The following is a 24,211-nucleotide window of genomic DNA, read 5'->3' on the forward strand; positions in this document are numbered from 1 at the left end:
CTTCTGAGTGTGCGTTCTACATCCTGGGAAACAACTGCTTTTCTGCATTACCTCTTTAACTCAATCATACTATCAAAGACAGTTTGTGAGAAATCATTCTTAAGATCCACATTAGGATTTCATTCTAGCAAGTCAGTTAGCAGAATCCTAACCTATACAGGCCTTAGCCTTGGAATAATCTTTGGAAAGCTCGAACTACAGAGATTTGGGCTTCATTCTGACTTTTGTCAAACAGATTTATATGATTGCAGAGCCTCCATGGAGGCTCCAGCTTCCTGCCTTTATCGGTTGGAAAAAGCCACACTGAAAATCTGAAGGAAAACAACTGTTCCTCCTACTGCTCACCAGCCACCAGAGGGAAGTACCCAGGACTCTTCAATCTGAAGTTCAAAGACCTTCCTATTCCTCAAGCCCAGACTCTGCCTTTCCCTATTATTCTGACCTCTCCAGTGTTTATGATGCACTTTCTCTAGCAATTGTTTCCATATCATTTCTGAAACAGGATGGCTATCTTTTTAAAAATAAATATCATAACAATTCTCCTGTGTGCTGAAAAATCCATCAGTATGTTCGATAATCCATTTCAAACAGCATGCCAAACTTGAGGCTGACATTCCTTCACACTACCCACGCAAGGAACATGACCTCAGCTCACTGAAGGGAATCACATATCCTTCCCTTCATGAATTACATCATTTCTGTGGTTAAACAGGCATGTTCCTGTTGCCGCTGCATACGGTGTTATATTATTACTCATCAAAGCCAGTCCAGCTGTAACCAAATTTTCAGTTTAGCTACGAACAAGATTGTTCCAGCTCATGCCAATGACAGCCCAACACAGCAGCAATGTGAGGTACAGAAATTAGCGCTCACAATCCATGTACTGACGAGGTATACTAAGGGAGAGGCAGAGCCAAAGGAAAAGATGAAAGAGAGAGAGACATCAAGATAACACAAACCCTCATAAGTTCATACAATGAGCAGATTTACCATAGAAGATGGCCTGTTGTCAGTCAGATCAGTGGTAAACAGTTTTCTCTTTGATTCAAAGCTAGTTTGATGTGCTAAGGATTTAAAGACTATACCTTAAGTTCAGTCCTAGATGGGAAAAAGAAAATAATGTATGGAAATGAACTTAGGATTCAGAATCCTGCTCTGTTCAACACCCTGGACAAACAGAATCCGAAAGTCTCAGCAAAGCGAGACTTGAAGATATTAGGGATATTTTTCAGGGCTACAAGGTTTGCCACAAGAATTATTTTCACAGCCTTGTCAAATCTCTAGAGGATAGTTTAATTCTAAATCTGACTGTTTTACTTTTCCTCTTTTCTTTACCTGTCCAGTCTCTTCCTAAACATTCTGAAATTACAGATGCCTTGTAATTCAGATACAGTAAATATGCATTAAATGGAGAAATGTGCCTTGCAGCCAACACACACCTGCTTTTCTATATATCTGAGAAGCTTCATTTTCAGCTCTTTCAAATAATGTCTCACTAGAAATACTAAAACAAACAAACAAACCTGAAAGGATGGCACAGGATATTTGTATATACTGAATAGCTCTTCTCAGTAAACTGAATTTACTTATCATTCCAGGGGACCAAATCCTCGATGCACCAAGGTTTGAGCTCCTACTGCTGCAGGCAGGGATGCAGTTCAGAGTGAGAAGGGTATAACCAGCATACCCACAGCTACTCACTCGAGCTGCTGGGCTCAAGACAAATCCGAGCACAGACAGCACCAGAACTGGCTTTCCTGCCCAGCTGATACCAGTCTAATCATTCTGCTAGTGGAGCCATCAATAGAGGACTTAGGCAAATGGCTCTAAGTCAACCTAACAACATTAATCTTTCAACGAGCTTCTTGTGCGTATCATCTCAACCTAAACAGTATTTGCTCCTTCAAGAAGTTCAAAGCTCTCAAAAAGAAGAATCTAATAATCTCAATAGTCACTGGCATGCATAATCAATAGAATAGTAGAATCACCAAGGTTGGAAAAGACCTCCAAGATCATCCAGCCCAACTGTTCACCTACCACCAACATTTCCCACTAAATTGCATCCTTCAGAAAAACATCTGTTTCTTGAACACTCCACCACCTCCCTGTCAGCCCATCCCAGCACCTGACCACCCTTTCATAGAGAAGCAGTATTTCCTAACATCCAGCCTGAACATATTGTATCAACCCAGCACCTGTTTTCTGGTAGGTTTTCCTGATTTCCTAAGTAGATTTTTAAATTTAAGCTAACTCATAATAAACCTTTCGTAGTGATGCCGAAAGGATGCATTTTTAATTCTTTATTTTTGCTTAATCGCTGTTGCTTCCTGGAATCTTCCATACAATTCTTTTTCCTTTTAAAGGCTTATGTTCTTTCCCATTTGCCTAATACTGATTTACCTCCTGTCAGCTGAGCAGAACTTGTATTTAACACACCTCAGTTGGAACCTTTGTTTTCAACTAACTTTACCAGTTCTGCCAAGATTGCTCAGAATATGCAATGCAGTGGCTAACCAAGTAAGCACAGAGAACCATTATTTGTGTGAATATCCTGTAAACAAAGCAACTTTGTGTCAATTTTTCTCAATAGCTGGCACCACATTTAACAGTTCTAATGACCCCTTCCATTCTAATTTAGTTATCTAGAATCCTGAAAAACAAAGAGATTGTTTGGCACCTTTTCTAACCCGGAGTAGGAAGACATTGAAGGGACCTGATTCAATTACAGTCATTTAAGCTCTGTGTTTTGTTTTCTACCATTAGGAAAACATACCACAAATGACTGTTTCACTTCGAAGTTTCAGATTTTATCATCATTGTGGCTCTGAAATGGCACATCTGTTGGCATAACCTGAACATTTAACAGAGATGTCAGTTCGTGTTAGAAAGCTGTGAGACTATCCTTCCCCCGCCCCCCACCCTCCTCCTGCCGAGGGTGAAAAAGATGCAGAGATTCTAAATATTTAATAAGAATAATGCTCCAGAAATCGCTCTTCAATGTATTCACACGCACCTAAAGTTAGTGGAAGCACTGAAAGTTTTTAAATGTACAACACTCATCCTAAAGCACACTGCCTTTCAGTATGACGTTACTAATGAATTTTGACTTGTTAAGGGCAGAAAGGCAGCATCAAGGAAGCAGAGGGACTCTGGCCCCTCTTTCATCTTGAGTATCAAAGGAGAACATCAGTCTGCTCTTCTGGGAAGTCAGGTGAAAGCCAGAGACAACCATCAGCACTTGTCCTGCATTTGCCAGGTCTTCAAATACTTTTTTTCTGCTTAACATTTAACCATGCTGCACAGAAACTGAATTCACTTTGGCATCTTCACCCCACTGACAAAGAAAAGCAAGAAGCAGGGAAAAAGTCTTCAACACAACAAGATGCCATGCAAACATACAGAAGCAAGAATCTGCATTGCCTCCTTCCTTCAAATGGAATATGGGTTCAGCTGTGATACCAAATAAGAATATAAACTATAACTCACCAGAAAAGAAGGAAAAAAAGCACCTTGAAGTTATCAAGAATATTGTGAATACTTAAAGATACCTGACTAATTAAAAAAAAAAAAAAAAAAAAGCATTAAGGTTCACTGAATATAAATGGTGTAACGATCACTGTGATGAAGACATTAATCTGAGCTGGGAAACGTGCAAGGCAGTAACCCAAAATGGATGCCTTAATTAAGCAAATAAGCTACTCAACTCAATGCAACATACACTGCACACTTTATGAGGTACCTGAGGTATCTTAGTCTCTTTTCAGTTTCCTGTCAGGTTTTTTTCTGGAGCCTTTTTCAAAAACAATCTTGATTCTCATCATCTACATACACCTGCCGAAGTTTCTAAACCCCCCAACGAGACTAACATGTATGAAAAATCAATTCCAGTCCTACAGCATCTACATAGATTTTAAAATACGATACAGCCTCCTCGATCATTTCTAGCTTTAGAAAACATTTGGAGTTTTTACTATTCCTGTTTTCTGTTTCTTCTTTTAATAACACAAATTGAAAATGTATTTTATCATCTGTTCAGTCTCAAGATGCATCCTTACCTTTCTGCCTTGCAAAGGCAGGACACAGCAATCACATCCAATTCTTCTGTGCTCCCAATTGCTCAAGATAAGCAACCAAATAATTGCCAGGAGCAAGTTAACAAGATAAAAGCTCTACTCAAAGTTCAAAAAACAACATGCGTGTGCAGGATACTAGTGTAGGTTAGCTACTACTCAGATAGTTCCCCCCAGCTATTCTGGCACTAGATTGCAAAGCTACAGATCTGCTACAGAAGTACAACTTTATTCTTACAGAGGGTTTCCACAGCACATCAAAAGCAATCCAACATTTGCTTGACTCACAGTTCCCTCCCAGACAGGGCTGCGTTTAGTGCCTGATACAGGACAGATTACTTAGCAGCAACCTCAGACCGTCCTGAAATTGTTCTCGAAATCAAACATGACAGCAAAGAAAAGGGAAAAAGCATCCAGCAGCTATTTCAGCCCTGCCTCTATCTTGTTCTAAGAAGAAATGCAACTGTTTTACAAGCACACAACTGCTAAAGGAGGCAAAAAACCACAACTAACCACCATACTGAAAACTGCACATATTTTAGGGCTTTGAAACTGAAGCCACAGAAACAACACAGGCTTTATTAATGGAGACAGTGCTGATAGATGTGGGCACTGTCATTCATACACAGGGCTCTACCACACTTAATACACTGAGCTGAAGATTTCCTTTGTGTGCCGTTTTAAAACCATTTTATAATTAAAACCTAAGAGACAACAGACATTTATTGACAGCTAACACACTGCTCCCACAACGTATTATTAGGCACAAGACCAGAGGCACGAGGCCAAGTGCTGTTCATCTCCTAACAAATGCAGTAATATCTCAGATTCATACTGCCTGAGAATATCAGGCAATATTCTTTTAAAGGCAGAAGTCTTGAGATTCCAGAGAAACAAACACACTGATTAAACAACTAAAAGTGATCTGGATTAAAACAAACAAACATGCCCAATTTTTAACCTTCTTTCTTCACATAAAAGATGAGAAACAGAAAAGGAATAGTATCCTTTCCCCCACCTCACATTTTCCTGCAGCAGTACCAAATCCCATCTTCTGTGCTTGGCTAGAAACCTCTCCAGGACCCATAACAAGTCCAAATGTCTACTGGCGTTTCCACAAGAGAGACAAAGTACTGAATGTTCAATCGTGGGTTTCCTTCCAAATGCTCTACTTATTGTTTTAGGGAAGACTCAAGAAGAGCAAAAAAACAAGGTATGTGATCCTTTGAGCAAGGCTGGGTTCTTTCTCTGAAGGTCATCCTCAAGGAATTCCAGCTCCGTGGAAATCGCGGTAGCAGATCAGGAGACCCGAAAGAAGCCTCTCCTACTGAAACAACTTTGGCGCTGGGGGCTGCACCAAGAATAAGTCCTCAGCTGAAGTCCGACACTTTGTATGGACTCAGCCAACCTTCCTCAGGAACAAAGGATGTGCTGTAAAGCTCCTACTTGTCAAAGCAACTCCTGAACCAACGCTACGCAGGAAAGAGAGCTCGTCTCTTAGAGAAAGGCACCGATAAAGGTGCTCATGGGCATCGAGGGTCTTACAGATAACAATCTTCGTCCCTGGAACAAACCTTACCCCTGCTTTCAGGACCAGTGCTGAAGACGGCATGCGAACACTGCACAGCGCAGGTCACAGCCACTCACACAGCAGACTCTCGATGTTTCCTCCCTATTTACAATTCACTGTTACTTAGAACACGTCAACACCCAAACTTTTAGTAACACGTGTAACAAACATCGCTGTAACTGACAGGCACACTCAGAGCTTAAGATCCAGACTGAAATCCACAATCAGTCACGCTGGCTACACGCGTTACTTCGTAGATACGGCAACCCGACCGAATACCGAACAGACCTCGAGATCGATCCCGGAACCCGGCGGGAGGTGGGCTGAGCTCTAACTCCTGGAGCAGGGGCTCGGCTGTGCTCGCACGCCAGAGTGCGTTACCCCCACGGCAGTGACAGCCCAGGAAATCTCATTTCTACAACTAAAGAGAAACACTCCTAAAAAGACGAGGGAAAGGGAGAAGCGCTCTCGGGCAGTTCTAGCACCGGCAGACACCGCGCTGCCACGCTCCGCCCGGCAGTCCCGATTCCCCCCGAACAACACCGAGCTCCGTTACCTTCAGCGCGACGCTGAGGAGCCGCACTGCCGGCAGCCGGAGCACCGAGCCTACCCCACGGGGACCACAGCGCGGGGGTCCCGGTTCCCTGCCGGCCGCTCTCCCGCAAAGTCTGCGGCCGGTCACCGCTCAGTCCCCCCGCACGCTCCCCCTCTCACCGCGGGCGCTGCCTCCTCTTCGCTGGCCGCTCTCCGCTCCATCGCGGCTCCCCTCCGCCCACCGCCAGCAGACCGCGCAGCGCCGCCTGCCGCCGGGGGACACGCGTGGAGAGGCGGCCATTTCGCGGCGGAGGGGCAGGTGCTGCGGTGGTCCACCCTCCATCGGGCTCGTTTTCCTGCCTTGGCAGCTCTCGGAAGGACGCCAGGCTGTGCGCGGGGAGGGGGCTGCCCGCAGGATGTCCTGGGAGTGCCCCTGCGAGCGGGAAGCGGCACCGATGTTATCGCTGATGCGCGAGCGCAGCGGAGAAAGGCGCACCGGGTCGTCCCGGTTTGAAGCTGCCGCCTGCGAGCACTGCAGGGCGAGGCGCCCTAAAGCTAAACGCCAGCTTAAACCTAATGCAATCCCGAGGGGTGAGCGTTTGCGGCTGTGCCGCTCCTCCCAGGTACGTTCACCCCTTCGAAATCCTGCCCTGGGCTCGGAGCCTGGGACAGCTTCCTTCTGAGGTCCTGCATCACTCCGGTGCCTCTGCCCTGCCGCCGCCACCGGGGATCCCGGCGTGGAAGTGCATCGTGAAGAGGTACCCGAGAGCCCCGGCGAGGCAGCGCTGCAGAGCGGGGCTTCTCCAGGGGCCCGTCGGGCAGGCGGAGTTAGCGGGGCGATGCGCCCGCAGGGACCGTGACCACGGTGCCCGGAGCCGCCGGGCTGCGAGCAGGATTTGGGAAGTTGTAAAGCCTCGTGCTGCCCCGTGCTGCCTCCCGCGCACCCACACGAAGCTGCTCCGCTGTCAAACAGCGAGACTAATGCCTGCCGTGTTTGTAATAACGAGGGCATCGTCCTGCACTTCCACCCGCTCTTGCGAATAGCTGCTACTCCAGGCTGCCCTAGGACACAACATCTCACGTACAGAAAGACTGAAGTGCACTGGAGTGTATTTCCTGCCCCCTCTATCTCTGCCTGTTTCTTCTAAATGTCTCTCGATGGTTTCTGGGTCCTGATTTTTTTTGTCAGTCTTTAACATCCTGTTATTTATTTACTGCTTATGTTGTCGTTTGTTCCATTTTCTTTCAGTATTCTTCCTCTTCCCCCAGGGAAAACTTCTGTCTAGTTCTGCTCTCTGTTATGCTTTTTGCCTCTTAAGACTGAAGCAAAGATCATATGTGTATTTCCTAGTGCCTTTTCTCTGCAAATCTGATAGGAGTTTATAGGAACTTGATAGAGGTGCTAATCTCAGGCAGCCCCTTGCTTGGACAGGAGCCAGTTCTGCATGTCTCAAACAAAACAGTAAGCTCTTACCTTCTGTAAGCAGCCCTGAAGATGCCCATTGCAGAAGCCTGCTGAAAGAAGCCACTGGGTTGCACGCCTTGTGTGGTGAGATGTTCTCTGTCCCCAGGTGGTTTTGTGCATCCTATTCATCCTAGCTGCAGGCATTAGGAAGGCTTTCTTTGTACATACTTGCAGACGTCATCCTTTTACTAATTGTTGCTTACACTTTAGGACGTTAGGAGCTCAACTGTTCACATGCTGGTGTGGTACTATTATATCCAGAAGTTAGCCTTTAGTTTGTGCTGGGTCAAGCTGTTCTGCATGCAAGTTTGATACGTGTCCCAGAATTGAAGGGTGAGCATGACTGCATAGCTGCAATTTCACTTCTGGAGCAGAAAAACTGGGCCATAAGTCAAAAGGTAGAACAGTTTCATTTCATGACCATAAAGTATGAGGACTACTGACCCTTCTTACTCTTGTTCCTCTGGTTCCCTGGAATAAATCTATTAAGCTTTGCTTACTATCAAGCCTTCTTACTGCAATTAACAAGACATTTCTGTGTTGAGCTCTTCCTACATATAGGCGCAAGTATGGCCTCATCCTTCTTCCAGCCTGAAAACACTGGTTAAACCTGATCCTTCTCCAAAGAAAACACCACCTCAAGTCCCAGTTATAAGAAAGGGAGCATGATAAAATGCTTTGCAGGTGTTTTTATGCATTTCTTCTTGATCCATCCTAGTAGTGTTACCATTGATTCTCTTCCACAGATTGTACCTATGAGAACAGTGACAGGGCATACACTGAAGCCATGACATACACCAGCTTAACTAATTTAATTAGTTTCAAATGTCTTTGACAGTCTTTTAGATTTATAGACTTAAAAACACACTTTACATGCTTGCAGTGCTCACCGTGACCCTGTTCTGTTCACAGAGCAGTGAAACTGTTTCTGACAGATTCTTGGCAACACTAAGCAGAGTATTTGCAGGTAGGTTAGTGGCCATATACAGAAAGAAGTATTGAACTCACCCAACTACTCACCCAACTGGTGAAGGAGATCTCTAGCTATGCAGCGTTTCTTCAGACAAGCAGCCCAGACCCAAAAGATGCTCTCCCTTCCATGTCTGGCCCTTACATGAGCCCAGGGGTAGCTTTTATTATTAGGGTTTGCATATGCATTAGTACACTCATTTTACAGATGGAGAAACTGAGTCACTGTGATAAAATTATTTCTCTGATGGCCAAAGAAATGGGATGTAGCTTTAGGCTGTAAGAACTTGTACTAAAGCTACAGGGTAATTTTGCAGTTTCAGCTTGGTGCCCAGTCAGCTGGGTTATAAGGTGAATTGTGGGAGCCTTTGCAGGGGACACCCCTAGAAATGTTGGTATCAGGCAGAAGCTGAACTTGAGGTATTATTCTCATATTAAAAGATGAATCCTCAAAATGGAGGGAAGGTGATGGGTGACCTTGAATTTTGGATGCCTGAGGTGTGTGTAGACTGTAGATAAGTGTAGAAACTACTCAGAATCGGGGGAGAGAAAAGGAAACCCCATGAAGCCTAATTCCTACTTCTCAACTTGAATAGCAAATAGATGTCCCAGAGATGGGTAAGTGAAAGTGTCTGTGAAGACTGTGTTGAAAATTAATATTGTACTAATTTTGATCGATTGTCAGAACGCATTGCTGAGCGTGTGTTTGAAGGGAGAGAGAGGCACATAGCAAAATTTCGGTACCTGTCATGGAAATAATTATTTTTGTAGCTGTAGGGAGAGAATGAGAAAAACAAGGAAATGAAACATTGCTTGCTTCAAGTTAAGAATGATTTTTCAAACTGGAAAATAATTAAGGTGAACTTCTGTTTAGATGACTTAGAATCACGGAATCACCAAGGTTGGAAAAGACCTCCAAGATCATCCAGTCCAACCGTCCACCTATCACCAGTATTTCCCCACTAAGCTACATCCCTCAGTGCAACACCTAAATGTTCCTTGAACACATCCAGGGGTGGTGACTGCACCACCTCCCTGTGCAGCCCATTCCACTGCCTGACCACGCTTTTGGAGCAGAAATTTTTCCTCATGTCCAACCTGAATGTCCCCTGTCACAACTTGAGTCCATTCCCTCTCATGCTATCACTAGTTAAGTGGGAGAAGAGACTGACCACAGCCTTCCTTCTGGTACTTTTTGGAGAGTGATGAGTTTTCCCTTCCCCTGACATCACCCAGCTCTCTTCAGAGCAGCTGATGTAAATTAAGTTCTTAGTGCTGATAAATCATATTGCAGATAGGAATGCAGTGGGGAAGGACGGTGTAACTGCATCAATAACAGCAGTGAAATAAGTGCAGTAGTTTTCCCTTTAAGTGCAGTGTTCTTGTTAATTTGTTCCAAGTGGCAAGGCATACATATTACTTAAATATAACCATTTTTACAGTGTATATACGTTGTTTCGTTAAAAATGAAGGGTATAGAGTTTTCTGCAATCTACATACAGGAATTATATAACCAGCTTCGCCAGGGTATACTTTTATATTAAAGCCAATTTTTCAATTTATTTCAGGGAAAATTACTTAGATTGGGAAGTCTCTATGATCTTTATCTTTGTAATCTCCAGTTCTAAGAGCACAGTCATAACAAACAATTCAAGCCACCTCGCAATTAAAGTTTTACTCAGTTTTAAAGGCAGTGTATGCAAATCTACCCTAAAATGAAAACTTCATTAAACTTGTTGTTAATGAAGGTGTTTATTTTCTTCCTGTGTTTATCTCCAGAGTAATGGTAGGTGGAGTGTAAGGGAGTGTAGCTCTGCCAAAAAAAAGAACCTGTTAGCTATTTGGCTCTTAGATTTGAAAGTGCTAAGCAGGTATACATATTAACAACATTTATCAAGCCAGCAAACTCAGGAGAACAGTATGTACCATTATATTGCCACTACTTTTTCCGGTATGGTTAAAAACTTGCACTGTAAACTGTTCCCATGTGCAGACCTGACCAAGATACCACAGGTGGATGGCATTAGGCCTCCTAGCCAGACAGCGCTGCTGTCTTCACTGCAGGCTGTGCCATCTGTCCAGAAACTGCTTCTCTTCAAAGAGTTTGGATGTAAAAATCAAAACAAGTCAGCCTCTGAGCTGGTACAGCAAATCCTACCAGCTAAGCTCAGGATGAAAAGATACTTTCCTAGCATCTGGCTTTTCCCACTTAAAACACCAAGACAGATGACATTCTTTCTACAAGAGAGAAGAAATACAGTACCTAAAATGCAAGTAGTTTAGAATTTAGTTTTTGTTTCTCAAAGCAAATGTAGGTATGTGAGGCTCTGAGATGAAATAATACCTATTGAATAACGACATGTCAGGGAGACAGAAAAATCCAAGTGTTGATCCTGTCCAGCTTCTCACCTCAAGGGTTAATGCTTCTTTAATACAGTTCATTGTGCAAATTCAACATCACACCTGTGTGCTTTTGCTGCTTTACAGGCTTTGCAGTCCAAAACATTCTCTCAAAGCCACCTGGATAAAAATCAAGGACAATGAGAGAGTAACAAGAATAATATCAGGATGATCTCTACTGAGTTTATCAACACTGTGGTACTAAAAAGAAAAAAAAATAATCCAAACTAACTAGTTTCAGATATTTTAAATGGATCATTGAATCAAACTGACCTCCTGTCTTGACTCTCTTAATAAGAATTCAAGTTTTCTCACTAAATTGGAGTTCATTGTGGAAAAATGCAGTAAGAGGGGTTTCATTCTGATTGTCAGCACTGAGAAATTTTTTCAGTTTACCAAAACCATTTTGAATGTTGGTTCAAATTAATATTTAAGAATTCCAGCATTGATGATACTCAGAGGTTTTTGAGCATAGGAAACTAAATGGGCTGTAAGATAGTTTTAAAATTCTCATTGAAGGAGAAGATTTTATGCAGGAAAGCAGGAGTGATCTATTGAAGGACCCAGGTTACAGTATGTTTGCAGTGCTACTCTTAACTTTGTGATAACTTCCTACATAGACATGCATCCAAATAGATGGAATGTATGTATTACTTGATTTGCTTTGTGCATATTGCTGTGCTTCAGGTACAAAACGGATCAGAGAACAAATGATAAATGATGTCTGTCTCTACATTAGGAGCAAAACAGTCTGGAAGACCAACATCTGCATTCTGTGTTTCAGGAGTTTTTAGTTAGGCAAGCTGCAGTGTGCTCCCAGAGACAGCTTTCAGTTCAGCTCCTGCAGAAGTGCTCCAGGTCAGGCAGTACGAACCCAAGCACAGTAAACAGGGAGTATCAAGAAGCTGTTTTCAAAAGCACAGTCTTCAGCTGAACAGCAATGCTAAAGTAGACATACTTAAGCAGAGCCTGTCTTCTGCAGAAGGACTAGTCTGAAGTCAGCCTGGGCTCACTGGGAGTCTGGGGGCACCAGCATCCTGCATACCTGCTAAAAATGGCTGGGAAGCTCCCTGAGTTAGCAGAGATTGGTATTTTCTGTTCTGTGGGACAAGGATGCAGGAAAGCACTCTTCATTTTCATGCCTATGGCACCATTCAAGCTGTCACAGCACTTGATGCGGAAGTAAGAGAGGCTTTGTTCAGAACATTCACAGCACACTTGTAAAAATGTGCTATACAGACTGCGTTGAGAGCTGGCCCTGAAGCTATTCCTCCCCCAGCCTGTTTGCCATGAGAAACAGTAGCTAATAGCAACTGTATAGTGTGGCCAGTAGCACTGGAAACACCAGACTCCCATACATTATGAACATGCAGGGTTCACCAGGCAAGAGGTCGGTTGGATTAAGAAAACTGACTATGTATTTTTAATAATCATTTTAATAATATTTTCAGTTTCTTTGTATTGAGCTGAAGTTGCTGCAGAGCTTTTGAGACAGGAAGGTCAGGAAGGGATGTACTACCAGTGACTTCAGTGTTGCACTTGTTAAGTATATATATGGGTCCCTCCAAAAGTAATGTCTCCTATTTATGTCTGTGGAAACTGCAACAGATGCAAAGAGTACAATAGCACTGATTGATTGAGCAAATTCTCAGCTACAAAACACTATTTTTTCAGCATAGTCACCACCATTAGCTATGCATGTTCCCCAGCAACAAACAAGAGCCTGCATGCTACATTCATAAAAATCTGCACCAGCAGAGGTGACCTGCTGTCACCATGGCTGAAACACACCACCCACCACCTCACTGTGATCATCACATCCACTCTTTGGTCTCCATACAACACTCAGCAAGCACCCATGAATGTCAGTGGGTGCCATTTTATCCACATTGAGGAATTCAGTGACACACCTTTGCTTCGCACACACTTCCATGTCAGAGGTCATTTTGTCAGACCACCCCTCTGTGTCTGTCACACAAATGTAGTGGAATACTGACAGGAAGGTTCAGCCTCTATTTCCACACTACCAACATCTGCCTTTAATATTGTGGGCAAACATAATAAAATGAGAGGCATTACTTTTGGAGCATTCCTCATATACTGTTGTATCACCTTTCAGCCTTGAATCCTCTTGCTTCTGAACAGAAAAGAAACAGGTAAACCATTTTCTCTTGTTGCAATTGAATCTCAATTTAGTGCTGAGAAGCATGGCTTTTCTGGGTTATGAAAACAGACCTACTCTTCCAGAAGCTTGCAGCATAAACTGAGAAAACTCCAAGGTTATCAAGTGTGCTTTTGGTCTTTTACACCACAATTAAGAGTGCCAAACGAATGGCCACAAGTGGATCTCAGCTTATGGACAGCTGTGGTCATGAGCTGTCCATAAACCTTAAAAATCTACCTATGACACAGATGCTTTTTTGGATTCAGGCGTACATAAGAGAAGTGGGAAGAGCTACCTTAAAAGGAAGGTTAAATTAGCAAGATGCACATTGTGTTGTCTGCAATGCCTGGCAGCTATGGGTTTAAAAATACAAGCTGTGTGGAGAGTTAGAATTTGTATATGATGATGTGGATGTGGACATCTAGAGAAGGAGGAAGAAAATGCTGTTAAATCCTTAATTCTGACGAGGTTCACATTAGCAGCATGTCTTTAAATATATAAATAAAATATATAAATAAAATGCTCCTAAAACTTGTAAAGGAAGGGCTGATGTATGTTTTATCAGTTAAGTTGAATGATGTTTAAAAATGTGTCTGGAAATGACAGTGATTCGGCCATAGCATGAAACAGGGAAAGGTCACTGCAGTTAAGAACATGAGTAATCTCAGTGATGGTACCTGCGGAATTATTTAAGTAGATCTGTGTGATAACTGAGGCTTTTCTCACAGCGTTTGGTCTTGATGAAAACAAGAGTGATGTTCCATCTATGCTGCTTTTCATGTTTACTGCTTGATAGCAGTGGAGCTGCTCAGATTAATAATAATAGAGAAAAAAAAAGTCAGGACAGTCAAGTGATTACATTATCAGGTAATGAATGCTCAGAGTCACCAGCAGTACTTTTGGCAAAAGAAACTACACAAACAAAACCTTCAGAATTCCCAGAGACTGAGACAAATGCTCAGAAGCACCGATGGCGTTATTCCAGTGGGAAGTATTACAAAAGAGCTGATTGCATTTGGCCCGTTCTCCCTCTTTGTAATGAGGGAACTTTTTCCATTTCCATGGTGCAGTAACTGCTGCGGATCAGAAGGAATGACAGGGAAGGAGATGGAGTAATGCTGTTTTTCAAGGAACAGCAGCCATCTTGGCTGTCTTTAGCTTGTTTTTTGAAGTGCAGCCAGGTTCAAATGGAAGGTAGCTTGGGAAAAAAATACGTGTTAAGCTGCATGTTAGCTAGCAGACTGCCTCTCCTTGACCAGTAATTACCTTGAGCTAGAAGATGAGGCTGCTCTGTGAAGTGCTTATTATCATGTAATAGTCATGACAGAGATGAGACTGTTGGAAACAGCAAAATTGACTCACTTATGTAAGTTCTAATGCAATCAACAGCATTTGCGGCAGCTGGATCAAACTGTGCTTTGTGCTGGGACATTCTTGAATTGAACCGCTGAAGGCAAAAGAGTTTTCTCATTTTCTCTCTCGGCTGCTTTAGAGATGTGGTTTTTGTTAACTCAATTAGAGCTATATCATTTTTGAGCCAGTTTTATTGAGCAGCCCATAAACCTGTTTGTTTGATTTTGATTTTTTTTGAATGTGTGGTGCCTCATTTAGAGCCCCAGAGCAGAGCTGAAAAATTTGGATGAGATTCTGCTGAAACTGCCCTGGTTATGGTGTGAAAACACGATGCTGGTTGGCTGCAGGTCATTTTATAGCTGAAAGGAAAGATGTCCTGCTATCTGTCCTCAGTAAAACCTAGGAGACAGATGAAACATCACCAGCAAACTTTGCGCTTTTCTTTAAGTGAGACTCTTTGAAAGAATCAGCAGACACATAAGACTTATATTTATTATGAGCAATTTGCTACTAAAACTTATTTTACTCTTCGTGGGGCTCCTGTGCTGTTAGCAAAGCAGGTGGTAGTTCAGTTAGATGCATCTTCTTTTTCATGCCTATTCCACTTTTTTTTTTTTTTTTTTTTTTTTTTTGTGGGCTTATTTTTTGTAGCAAACAAAAGCATGTTGACTTCTCATACCCACTGTCTTTGAAGCGGAGATACAGATAAAGAAGTCATTTAAGCTTTACTGTGAGAAAAAGCTACCCTCACACAGTAGAGAATAAAAAAGTAATTTTTGCTCATCTTGTACTACACCAAGTGCTAGGGCTGCAGAATAGGTGGACGTGCTCCATACTACAAAGCCCTGAGAGTCAGACTTTGTTGCCTAGAAGGCCTGGAAACAGCTACAGGAGCTTCCGCAGGCTATCAGATACCAACCTCAACACACTTACTTTCCAGGGTTGTGATTTTTCCTCCTACTTATTTTTCATATGTTTATTCCAAGAAGACACATAATAAGTTACAAGAACTTTTTAAAAGAAATATATCTACACCAAAGAGGCTATTTTTTTTCCTTCAATTTTCTGTTTTGGGGAAAAATACTACACCTTGCTATTACCCCATTAAAGTCAACAGGTTTATCTGACCATACTCCAAGGAACTGTGCCAGTCCTAGGCATGCTTCTCATTGTGATGCTCCCCTTGCTCATAAGACCTTCATATTTAAAATACCAAGTTAATTATTCCACGTGTCCAGTTTGACTCCCTCATCTCATAGTTGTAAAATTATAGGTCGTTGTCACGGTTTGAACTAAAAATCCACCTGCGTCCGTGACAGGGGGCCGTAGGCCCCGGAGGGGCCCTAGGCCGAAAGGAAAAAGTTAATTAGGAAAAGAAAACAGCGGCAACGATCTAAGGAGGCACACTTATTTACTAAATACTATATCGAAATACAGGATAACACAATATAATACAATATAATTGAAAATTGAGCTAACGAATCAAGCAAAATAGGAGAGAGAATGAGTCCCGTAACCGAGAGGCCTACTGTAAATCTAGGCGAACGGCTGAAGGCTCCCACACACTCCCCTGAACGCCAGAACTCGAAAGACGTCAGTCTGTTCTGCGACAGAGTTAATATAGAGTCCAGGTCCCGTGACCTATCGTGTTGTTCCCTGGGAGATGTAGTCTTCTTCTGATAAGTTGCAGATTCAGTAAAATTATTCATGCTTTATATGATGTTATGATGTGGAATACTGATAGCAAAAATTACAAAATTATTAAACCATGACATTCCACCCCTTATTCTACATCATTACATTATATTTATACATACATACACACTCATATATATAATTGTGAATAATCAGCAACCTTATTTTTTCTCAACAATCTATATTTATTCCATACAAATCCCTAAGTTGAGAACAAAACTCTATAACCTAATTTACTATTTATTAATTTTGAGAAAATGGCAAAACTGCCAGAAAAAGGAAAACATGTCAGCGGTAGAGGGGAAAGGCAGCGCTGGTAGGGCGTCCCCCACATCAAGGTGCACTCATCCTTTCCCAGCCACCACAGCAGATTTCCTTTTGACTTATACTTCTTTCCATGTGTGCTCTACACATGCATGGCCAGTGCAGGATATAGAGTCCAGATGGAAAACTTGCTTACAGAATGCCTAATTAAGGTATATAGAGAAAAGTGTTTCCTTAACATTGATCCACTCTATCTTAAGTCCTATACCTAATTGAACTATTCTGTAACCAATTGAAATATTTTCTGAGACTCTACCTATATATCTACAGGAAAATCATTGGCTGCACTCCCCCAACATCAAATTCCCTTGTGGTACACATTGAACATTCCCATTTTTGTCCATCACCCACCATGTGCACCCAGGTCCCTGGGCAAAGACAGTACCCCGGAGAGGTTTGCCCTTTCCAGACGCTGGAAGGACCCAAACTGTTTTTCCCAACACACTCTTTATGTGTACTACAGGAACTTTATCTCCCTCCACGGTACGTAGGGAGCTGGATTGGTTAGGACCATTGCGATTACTAGATCCTCGAGTGTTGACCAACCAGGTGGCTTCTGCTAAATGGTTCTCCCAATTTTTATACGTTCCGCCACCCATTGCTTTCAACATAGTTTTCAACAACCCATTGAATCGTTCAATCTTACCAGAAGCTGGTGCATGATAGGGAATATGGTAAATCCATTCAATGCCATGATTTTTGGCCCAAGTGGTTACAAGGGAATTTTTAAAATGGGTTCCATTATCAGATTCAATTCTTTCCGGAGTGCCATGCCGCCACAGGATTTGCTTTTCCAACCCTAATATGGTGTTCCGGGCGGTAGCATGGGGTACTGCGTATGTTTCAAGCCACCCAGTGGTTGCTTCCACCATGGTGAGTACATAACGCTTACCATTGCGAGATTGTGGCAAGGTGATATAATCAACCTGCCATGCCTCTCCATATTTATACTTTTGCCATCGCCCTTCCCCCCAAATAGGTTTCATCCTCTTGGCTTGTTTAATTATGGCGCATGTTTCACAATCATGAATAACTTGAGCAATAGCGTCCATAGTTAAGTCCACCCCTCGGTCTCTGGCCCACTTATATGTTGCATCCCTTCCTTGATGACCTGAAGTCTCATGGGCCCACCGAGCTAGGAATAATTCACCCTTGTTCTGCCAGTCCAAGTCTATTTGAGCCACCTCAATTTTGGCAGCTCGATCAACCTGATGGTTATTTTTATGTTCTTCAGTAGCCTTACTTTTAGGCACATGAGCATCTACATGGCGCACCTTTACAACAATGTTCCTTATTCGGGCAGCAATGTCTTTCCACAGTTCAGCAGCCCAAACAGGTTTACCCTTTCGTTGCCAATTATCATTTTCCCACTGTTGCAACCACCCCCATAAGGCATTTGCCACCATCCATGAATCAGTATAAAGATGAAGCATTGGCCACCTCTCCCGTTCAGCCACATCTAAAGCCAGCTGAACAGCCTTTACCTCTGCGAATTGACTTGATTCTCCTTTACCTTCAGTGGCCTCTGCAACTTGTCGTGTGGGGCTCCATACAGCAGCTTTCCATCTGCGATGCTTCCCTACAATACGACATGATCCATCTGTGAATAGGGCAAATTTCTTTTCGTTTTCTGGTAGCTCATTGTATGGTGGTGCCTCTTTAGCACGTGATACCTCTTCTGTAGGTGGTTTTTCAATTTTTTTACTCTCAGGCCAGTCCATGATCACTTCTAGAATTCCAGGACGGCTGAGTTTTCCCATTCGAGCTCGTTGAGTAATTAATGAAATCCACTTACTCCAAGTGGCATCAGTAGCATGATGGGTGGAGGGAACCTGTCCTTTAAACATCCAGTTTATTACTGGCAAGCGAGGTGCTAGAAGAAGCTGAACCTCTGTCCCAACTACTTCAGAAGCAGCCCGAACCCCCTCATACACGGCTAAGATCTCCTTCTCAGTCGGAGTGTAGCGCTCCTCAGACCCTTTATATGCTCGACTCCAAAATCCTAGGGGTCGGCCTCGGGTCTCTCCTGAGGCTCTTTGCCACAAACTCCAGGTGGGACCTTTCTCTCCAGCAGCAGTGTAGAGGATGTTCTTCACATCCTGTCCCGTCCGTACTGGCCCCAAGGCCACGGCACGGGCTATTTCTTGTTTTATCTGCTCAAAAGCCTGCTGCTGCTCAGGACCCCATGAGAAATTATTCTTCTTCCGTGTTACCTGATAGAGAGGGCTCACTATGTGGCTGTAGTTTGGGACATGCATTCTCCAAAAGCCCACTACTCCCAGAAAAGATTGGGTCTCTGTTTTATTTGTGGGCGGAGACATAGCAGTGATTTTGTCAATCACATCTGCTGGGATGTGACGACGTCCATCTTGCCATTTTATGCCTAAGAACTGGATTTCCTGGGCAGGCCCCTTCACCTTGCTGCTCTTAATGGCAAAACCAGCTTTCAAAAGAATTTGGATTATCTGTTTCCCTTTCTTGAAAACCTCCGCTGCTGTATGGCCCCACACCACAATGTCATCAATATACTGCAAGTGCTCAGGAGCATTACCCTGTTCCAAAACAGCTTGGATCAATCCATGGCAAATTGTTGGGCTGTGCTTCCACCCCTGGGGTAAACGGTTCCAGGTATACTGAATACCTCTCCAGGTAAAAGCAAACTGTGGCCTACATTTTGCAGCCAATGGGATGGAAAAGAAGGCATTAGCAATATCAATGGTGGCATACCACCTAGCTTCTTTTGACTCCAATTCATACTGGAGTTCTAGCATGTCTGGTACAGCAGCACTTAATGGAGGTGTGACTTCATTCAGGCCACGGTAATCTACCGTCAGCCTCCATTCCCCACTGGTTTTACGCACTGGCCATATGGGGCTGTTAAAAGGCGAGTGAGTTTTGCTAATCACTCCCTGATTCTCTAATTGTCGAATTAGCTTGTGAATGGGGAGCAATGAGTCCCTATTGGTGCGGTACTGCCGTCTGTGAACCACTCTAGTGGCAATTGGTACCTCTTGGTCTTTTACCTGGAGCAACCCCACAGCAGAAGGATCATCTGACAGACCAGGTAAAACTGACAGCTGCTTAACACCGTTTGTGTTTACAGCAGCTATCCCAAAGGCCCATCGATACCCCTTGGGATCCTTGAAATATCCCATCCTAAGGTAATCGATTCCCAGTATACATGGAGCCTCTGGACCAGTCACAATAGGGTGCATTCGCCAGTTTTTACCAGTGAGGCTTATTTCGGCCTCCAACATAGTCAATTCTTGGGAACCCCCAGTCACTCCATGGATATGAATTGGTTGTGTCCCTTGGTGACTTGAGGGCATTAGGGTGCATTGTGCACCAGTGTCCACCAAGGCTTTATATTTCTGTGGTTGAGATGTGCCAGGCCACTTAATCCACACAGTCCAGTATACTCTGTTGTCCCTTTCCCCCCCCTGGCTGGGGGCAGGGCCCCTCTATTGTTTACCTCGGCGGCTTGCAGCAACTGGAACTTTCCCCCGTTTGGAAGAGTTCACCTTGGTGGTTGTTTTGGATTGTAATTCTTTCACTCGTGCCTGAAGTGCAGAAGTGGAAGAGTTATACCACTTCTTTATATCCTCCCCATGATTACTCAAGAAATACAACAAAGCAAAACGTATGGTCTTATCATTGTCGTTTGCTTGAATACGAGGTGTCTTATCGTTGTCATTTGCTTGAATACGAGGACGTCTCTTTTTTATGGTTGAGATTTTCGATGATACAGGTCGAGAGGAACTCATGTTGTTTAGCTCTCTCAATAGGCGATCGTGGAAATCCTGGTTTCCATCATCTGGTACCACCGTGGATTCATCTACATCAGGCACATTAGCCAATTTGTCAATAATATCACTTTGTGTTTCCTCCACTTTGTCTAACCTTTCCACTATTTTTTTTCCCATTTGGACAATGGCTGAAGTATAAAGCTTAACTTCTGTAGCGCTTATAAATAATTCAAGCTCCTGAAGTCTGCTAATTAGCTCATTTACAAGGGGCTTTCTTTCCCCTTTGCCATATACCAATGCAAGTGCACTGGCATGCTTTTCTGGAGCTGCCTTTGTAAAGTCACGCCACATTTGTCGTGGAACGTGGACTGCTTCAGGATCATGTAATTGGTTTGGATTGTTACGATTGAACTGGGGGCTGTAGAGCATTTCCACCAGAGCCCTTTCTCTCAAAAATTGGATACCTTTCTCCATATCAGTCCATTTCTTTTTCTCAGGCTCCAAGTCCCGTTTAAAGGGGAATCTATCTCTTACCGCTATCAACATCCGCTTCCAGAGGGTGTAGGACCGATTTTGGCATGTGCCTATACCTCTGTCCACACGTGAGTCCCTGGAAATGCTACCCAGTTGGCGAGCTTCACTGCCATCGAGCCACGCACTGTTGGCACCATTGTCCCAGCAGCGAAGTAACCAAGTGACCATATTTTCTTTTGGCTGACGTGTGAAATCCTTTCTCAGATCTCGAATTTCACTCAGTTTAAAAGATCGATCAATAATGGTCGTAATACTTTGCTCACCTTTTGCTCTATCAAGAGTCTCAGGTGTTAATGTTGGCAGCTGTGTTGATGAGGCTGCCCCATCTATAAGTTTGGACTCGAGAAATTCTCGTAAAGAAAATTTAGCTTTTGGCTCCTCGTCTGACTCTGACCCTGACTCTGACGCTTGTGTTATTTCCTCCAGGCGACCTTCCTCCTTCTTCCTCTCTCCTAACTTTCTCTCTCCTAACTTTCTCTGCTCCTCTGACTTCTTCTCCTCCTCTAACATCTTCTTATACTGCTCTAACAACCTCTGCTCCGCCGACTTCCTCTGGTCTTCTGACTCCTCCTGCTCTCCTGAGTCCCCCTGACCTCCTGAGTCCCCCTGCTCTCCTGAGTCCCCCTGCTCTCCTGAGTCCTGCTCTCCTAACTCCCTCCGCTCTTCTAACTCCTTCTGCATTTTCTCTATCTGAGTTGAAACTCGTTTTGTTTTTCGCCCTCTTACAGGGGCAACCAACATTGTATCTGGTGCCCCCGGTGGTTGGTTAAGTTGGAGTACATACGGTTCAGACTTGAGGGTGTCGCATTCCGCCCTGAGGACGTTATAACTAGACTGGAGGGCGTCGTGCTCAGACTGGAGAGCGTCGTAGTCAGACAGGAGCTCGTCGTACACAGACCGGAGGGTGCTGCGACTGGCTTTGAGGGCGTTGTAGTCGGCCTTGAGGTCAGTGTACAACGAGTCAATAGAGTCATGTTTGACCGGAGGGCGCTGTGCTCGGACTGGAGAATGTCGTGCTCGGACCGGAGGGCACTGTGCTCAGACTGGAGAGTGTTGAGTTGGGATTGCAGGGAGCTTTTCTCATCCCAAAGTTTTTCTGCGTCAGCTCTAAGACTCTCTTTCTCGTACCAGATTGAGTCTCGTTGGTACAGGAGATCTTTTCTCTCAGCTTCAAAAGCTTTTTCTCTCTCTACCTTCTCATCCCAAAGTTTTGCTGCGTCAGCTCTAAGACTCTCTTTCTCGTACCAGATTGAGTCTCGTTGGTACAGGAGATCTTTTCTCTCAGCTTCAAAAGCTTTTTCTCTCTCTACCTTCTCAGTCCAAAGTTTTTCTGCCTCAGCTCTAAGACTCTCTCTCTCAGGAATGGTATTGACTAAGGCCCAATAAGCATTAGCTAGGCCCAAAATCATTTGTGCCTCCTGAGATCTGCCTGAGCCACAACATTCCTGCCTCAAATATGCAATCAAACTCTCAGGATTCTTCAAGTGTTCAGGAGTGAAGCTCCATAACACTGAAGATGTCTGTCCTTTGAGAATCTCTTCAATTCCCTGCCACTCAGTATTCTCTGGTTCTAGGGAAGACTTCCTCCGGATGTTATAAATCCAGATACTGAGTGAGATTATTACAATAATCAACAATAAGATCAGGGAGATTAAGAGTGTGACCCACTGATCATTCAAAAACTGCATAAAGGATTCATAGAAAGAAAGAGGAGCACGCTTAAAAATCACCATTTCTGTATAATTAGTTGCATTAGTTGCTCCCTCTGGAGCTGTATACAGATACGAAGTGAGCATTGCTAACCATGCTTTCAAATCATTATACATGTTTACAATTCCATAAGAAAAAGTGGCTAGCTTAAACATGGCCCAATATGTTCGGAGCGTCTCAAAAAAGGAACCAATGGCACACAGTCCCTGGTAAAACAAATTTAGTAGAGAAAACATCTTTTTTCCTCCAATAGAGAGAAAAAGTAAAAGAAAACAAAGCTCAGCAGTGTTTATAAAATATACCGGAGTATTGGCAGTCCGCCTGGACTTTCAAGGTCAAGCTCGCAGGTGCAGAATCGCAAACACGAGATAGCTCCTTAACAGGGAAAAAAAACTCGTAGCTCTGTTAAAAGCTAAAAGAGCAACAGAAGAAAACACAGAAAAACAGCAACTCAAAGTGCCCGCATTCTCCACCAAAATCTGTCACGGTTTGAACTAAAAATCCACCTGCGTCCGTGACAGGGGGCCGTAGGCCCCGGAGGGGCCCTAGGCCGAAAGGAAAAAGTTAATTAGGAAAAGAAAACAGCGGCAACGATCTAAGGAGGCACACTTATTTACTAAATACTATATCGAAATACAGGATAACACAATATAATACAATATAATTGAAAATTGAGCTAACGAATCAAGCAAAATAGGAGAGAGAATGAGTCCCGTAACCGAGAGGCCTACTGTAAATCTAGGCGAACGGCTGAAGGCTCCCACACACTCCCCTGAACGCCAGAACTCGAAAGACGTCAGTCTGTTCTGCGACAGAGTTAATATAGAGTCCAGGTCCCGTGACCTATCGTGTTGTTCCCTGGGAGATGTAGTCTTCTTCTGATAAGTTGCAGATTCAGTAAAATTATTCATGCTTTATATGATGTTATGATGTGGAATACTGATAGCAAAAATTACAAAATTATTAAACCATGACAGTCGTTTCACCTGACAAACTCTTGGGGTAAAGGGGGAGGGAAGGGGAGAGAGAGGGAGAAAGAAAGGGGGGAGGGGGGAAGGGATGGGATGGGTTGGGATGGGATGGGGTAGGATGGGATGGGGTGGGAAGCAGATGTCCCACAGGTGGGTCTGAGTATACTAATGTCTGACTGGAAATGGGTTCAGACCATCAGTTTGTCATCTGCTCCCTGACCTAAAGCTCTAAAGAGAAACCACCTTGGTGGCATAAAGGGTAACATCACGCACTGGAGCCCCATCGCTGGACAGACTGAACTATTGCACTACTGCAGCATCTATCAACTAGCTTGTCTGTTGGAAAAATAAACCATTTGTCTGGGATGTCAATTAGAAAAAAAAACAACCCATGCAGCATAGTAAAAAACCCTCAAGACTATTATATATTCTGTACATGTAAGCAACATCCCCCAAATGCCCTTTTTAGCCTACAACTTAATTCTATTTGCAATGATACAAAATTTGCTTGAATATCTTTGTGCATGGGAAGCAAACAAAGTAAGTTACTGGCACAAACAAATCAAGTATTTTTCCCTATGATAACAATACAAAAACAAAAGATACCTGTATAAACATGATGATGGAAAAAAAAAAAAAAAAAAAAAGCTCATTACTTGCACTATTTGTGATGTTAAACCATGCCATTAATTACAGCATAGAAAAA

The 24,211-nt window shown here is 43.5% G+C and overlaps 2 protein-coding genes across 9 annotated transcripts in view; both read right to left on the reverse strand.

The window, feature by feature from the left end:
* Positions 1–11,425, reverse strand: part of KCNG2 (potassium voltage-gated channel modifier subfamily G member 2) — a 68,475-nt gene extending 57,050 nt beyond the window's left edge. For 3 of the 8 annotated variants that reach the window (XR_014943519.1, XM_015854802.3, XM_085540092.1), the window contains exon 1: positions 6,355–6,494. Coding sequence is in view for 2 of the 8 variants with exons in the window: in XM_085540090.1 (XP_085396216.1) it covers positions 6,355–7,186 (832 nt within the window). In the remaining 6 variants the exon portion in view is untranslated. The other 5 variants (XM_015854805.3, XM_015854803.3, XM_085540091.1 and 2 more) reach the window with 5 other exon arrangements.
* Positions 11,426–19,845: 8,420 nt separating this feature from the next.
* LOC146761871 (uncharacterized) lies at positions 19,846–23,505 on the reverse strand. Its single transcript, XM_085540116.1, has 2 exons — positions 21,609–23,505; positions 19,846–20,379 (listed from the first exon to the last, which is right to left on the reverse strand). The coding sequence occupies exons 1-2, from the start codon at positions 22,768–22,770 to the stop codon at positions 20,006–20,008; spliced, it is 1,536 nt and encodes a 511-aa protein (XP_085396242.1). The 5' UTR covers positions 22,771–23,505; the 3' UTR covers positions 19,846–20,005.
* Positions 23,506–24,211: the final 706 nt, after the last annotated feature.

Source organism: Coturnix japonica, chromosome 2 (genome assembly GCF_054131305.1).
Source record: "Coturnix japonica strain WE chromosome 2, WE-NBRP24, whole genome shotgun sequence".
Lineage (NCBI taxonomy): Eukaryota > Metazoa > Chordata > Aves > Galliformes > Phasianidae > Coturnix > Coturnix japonica.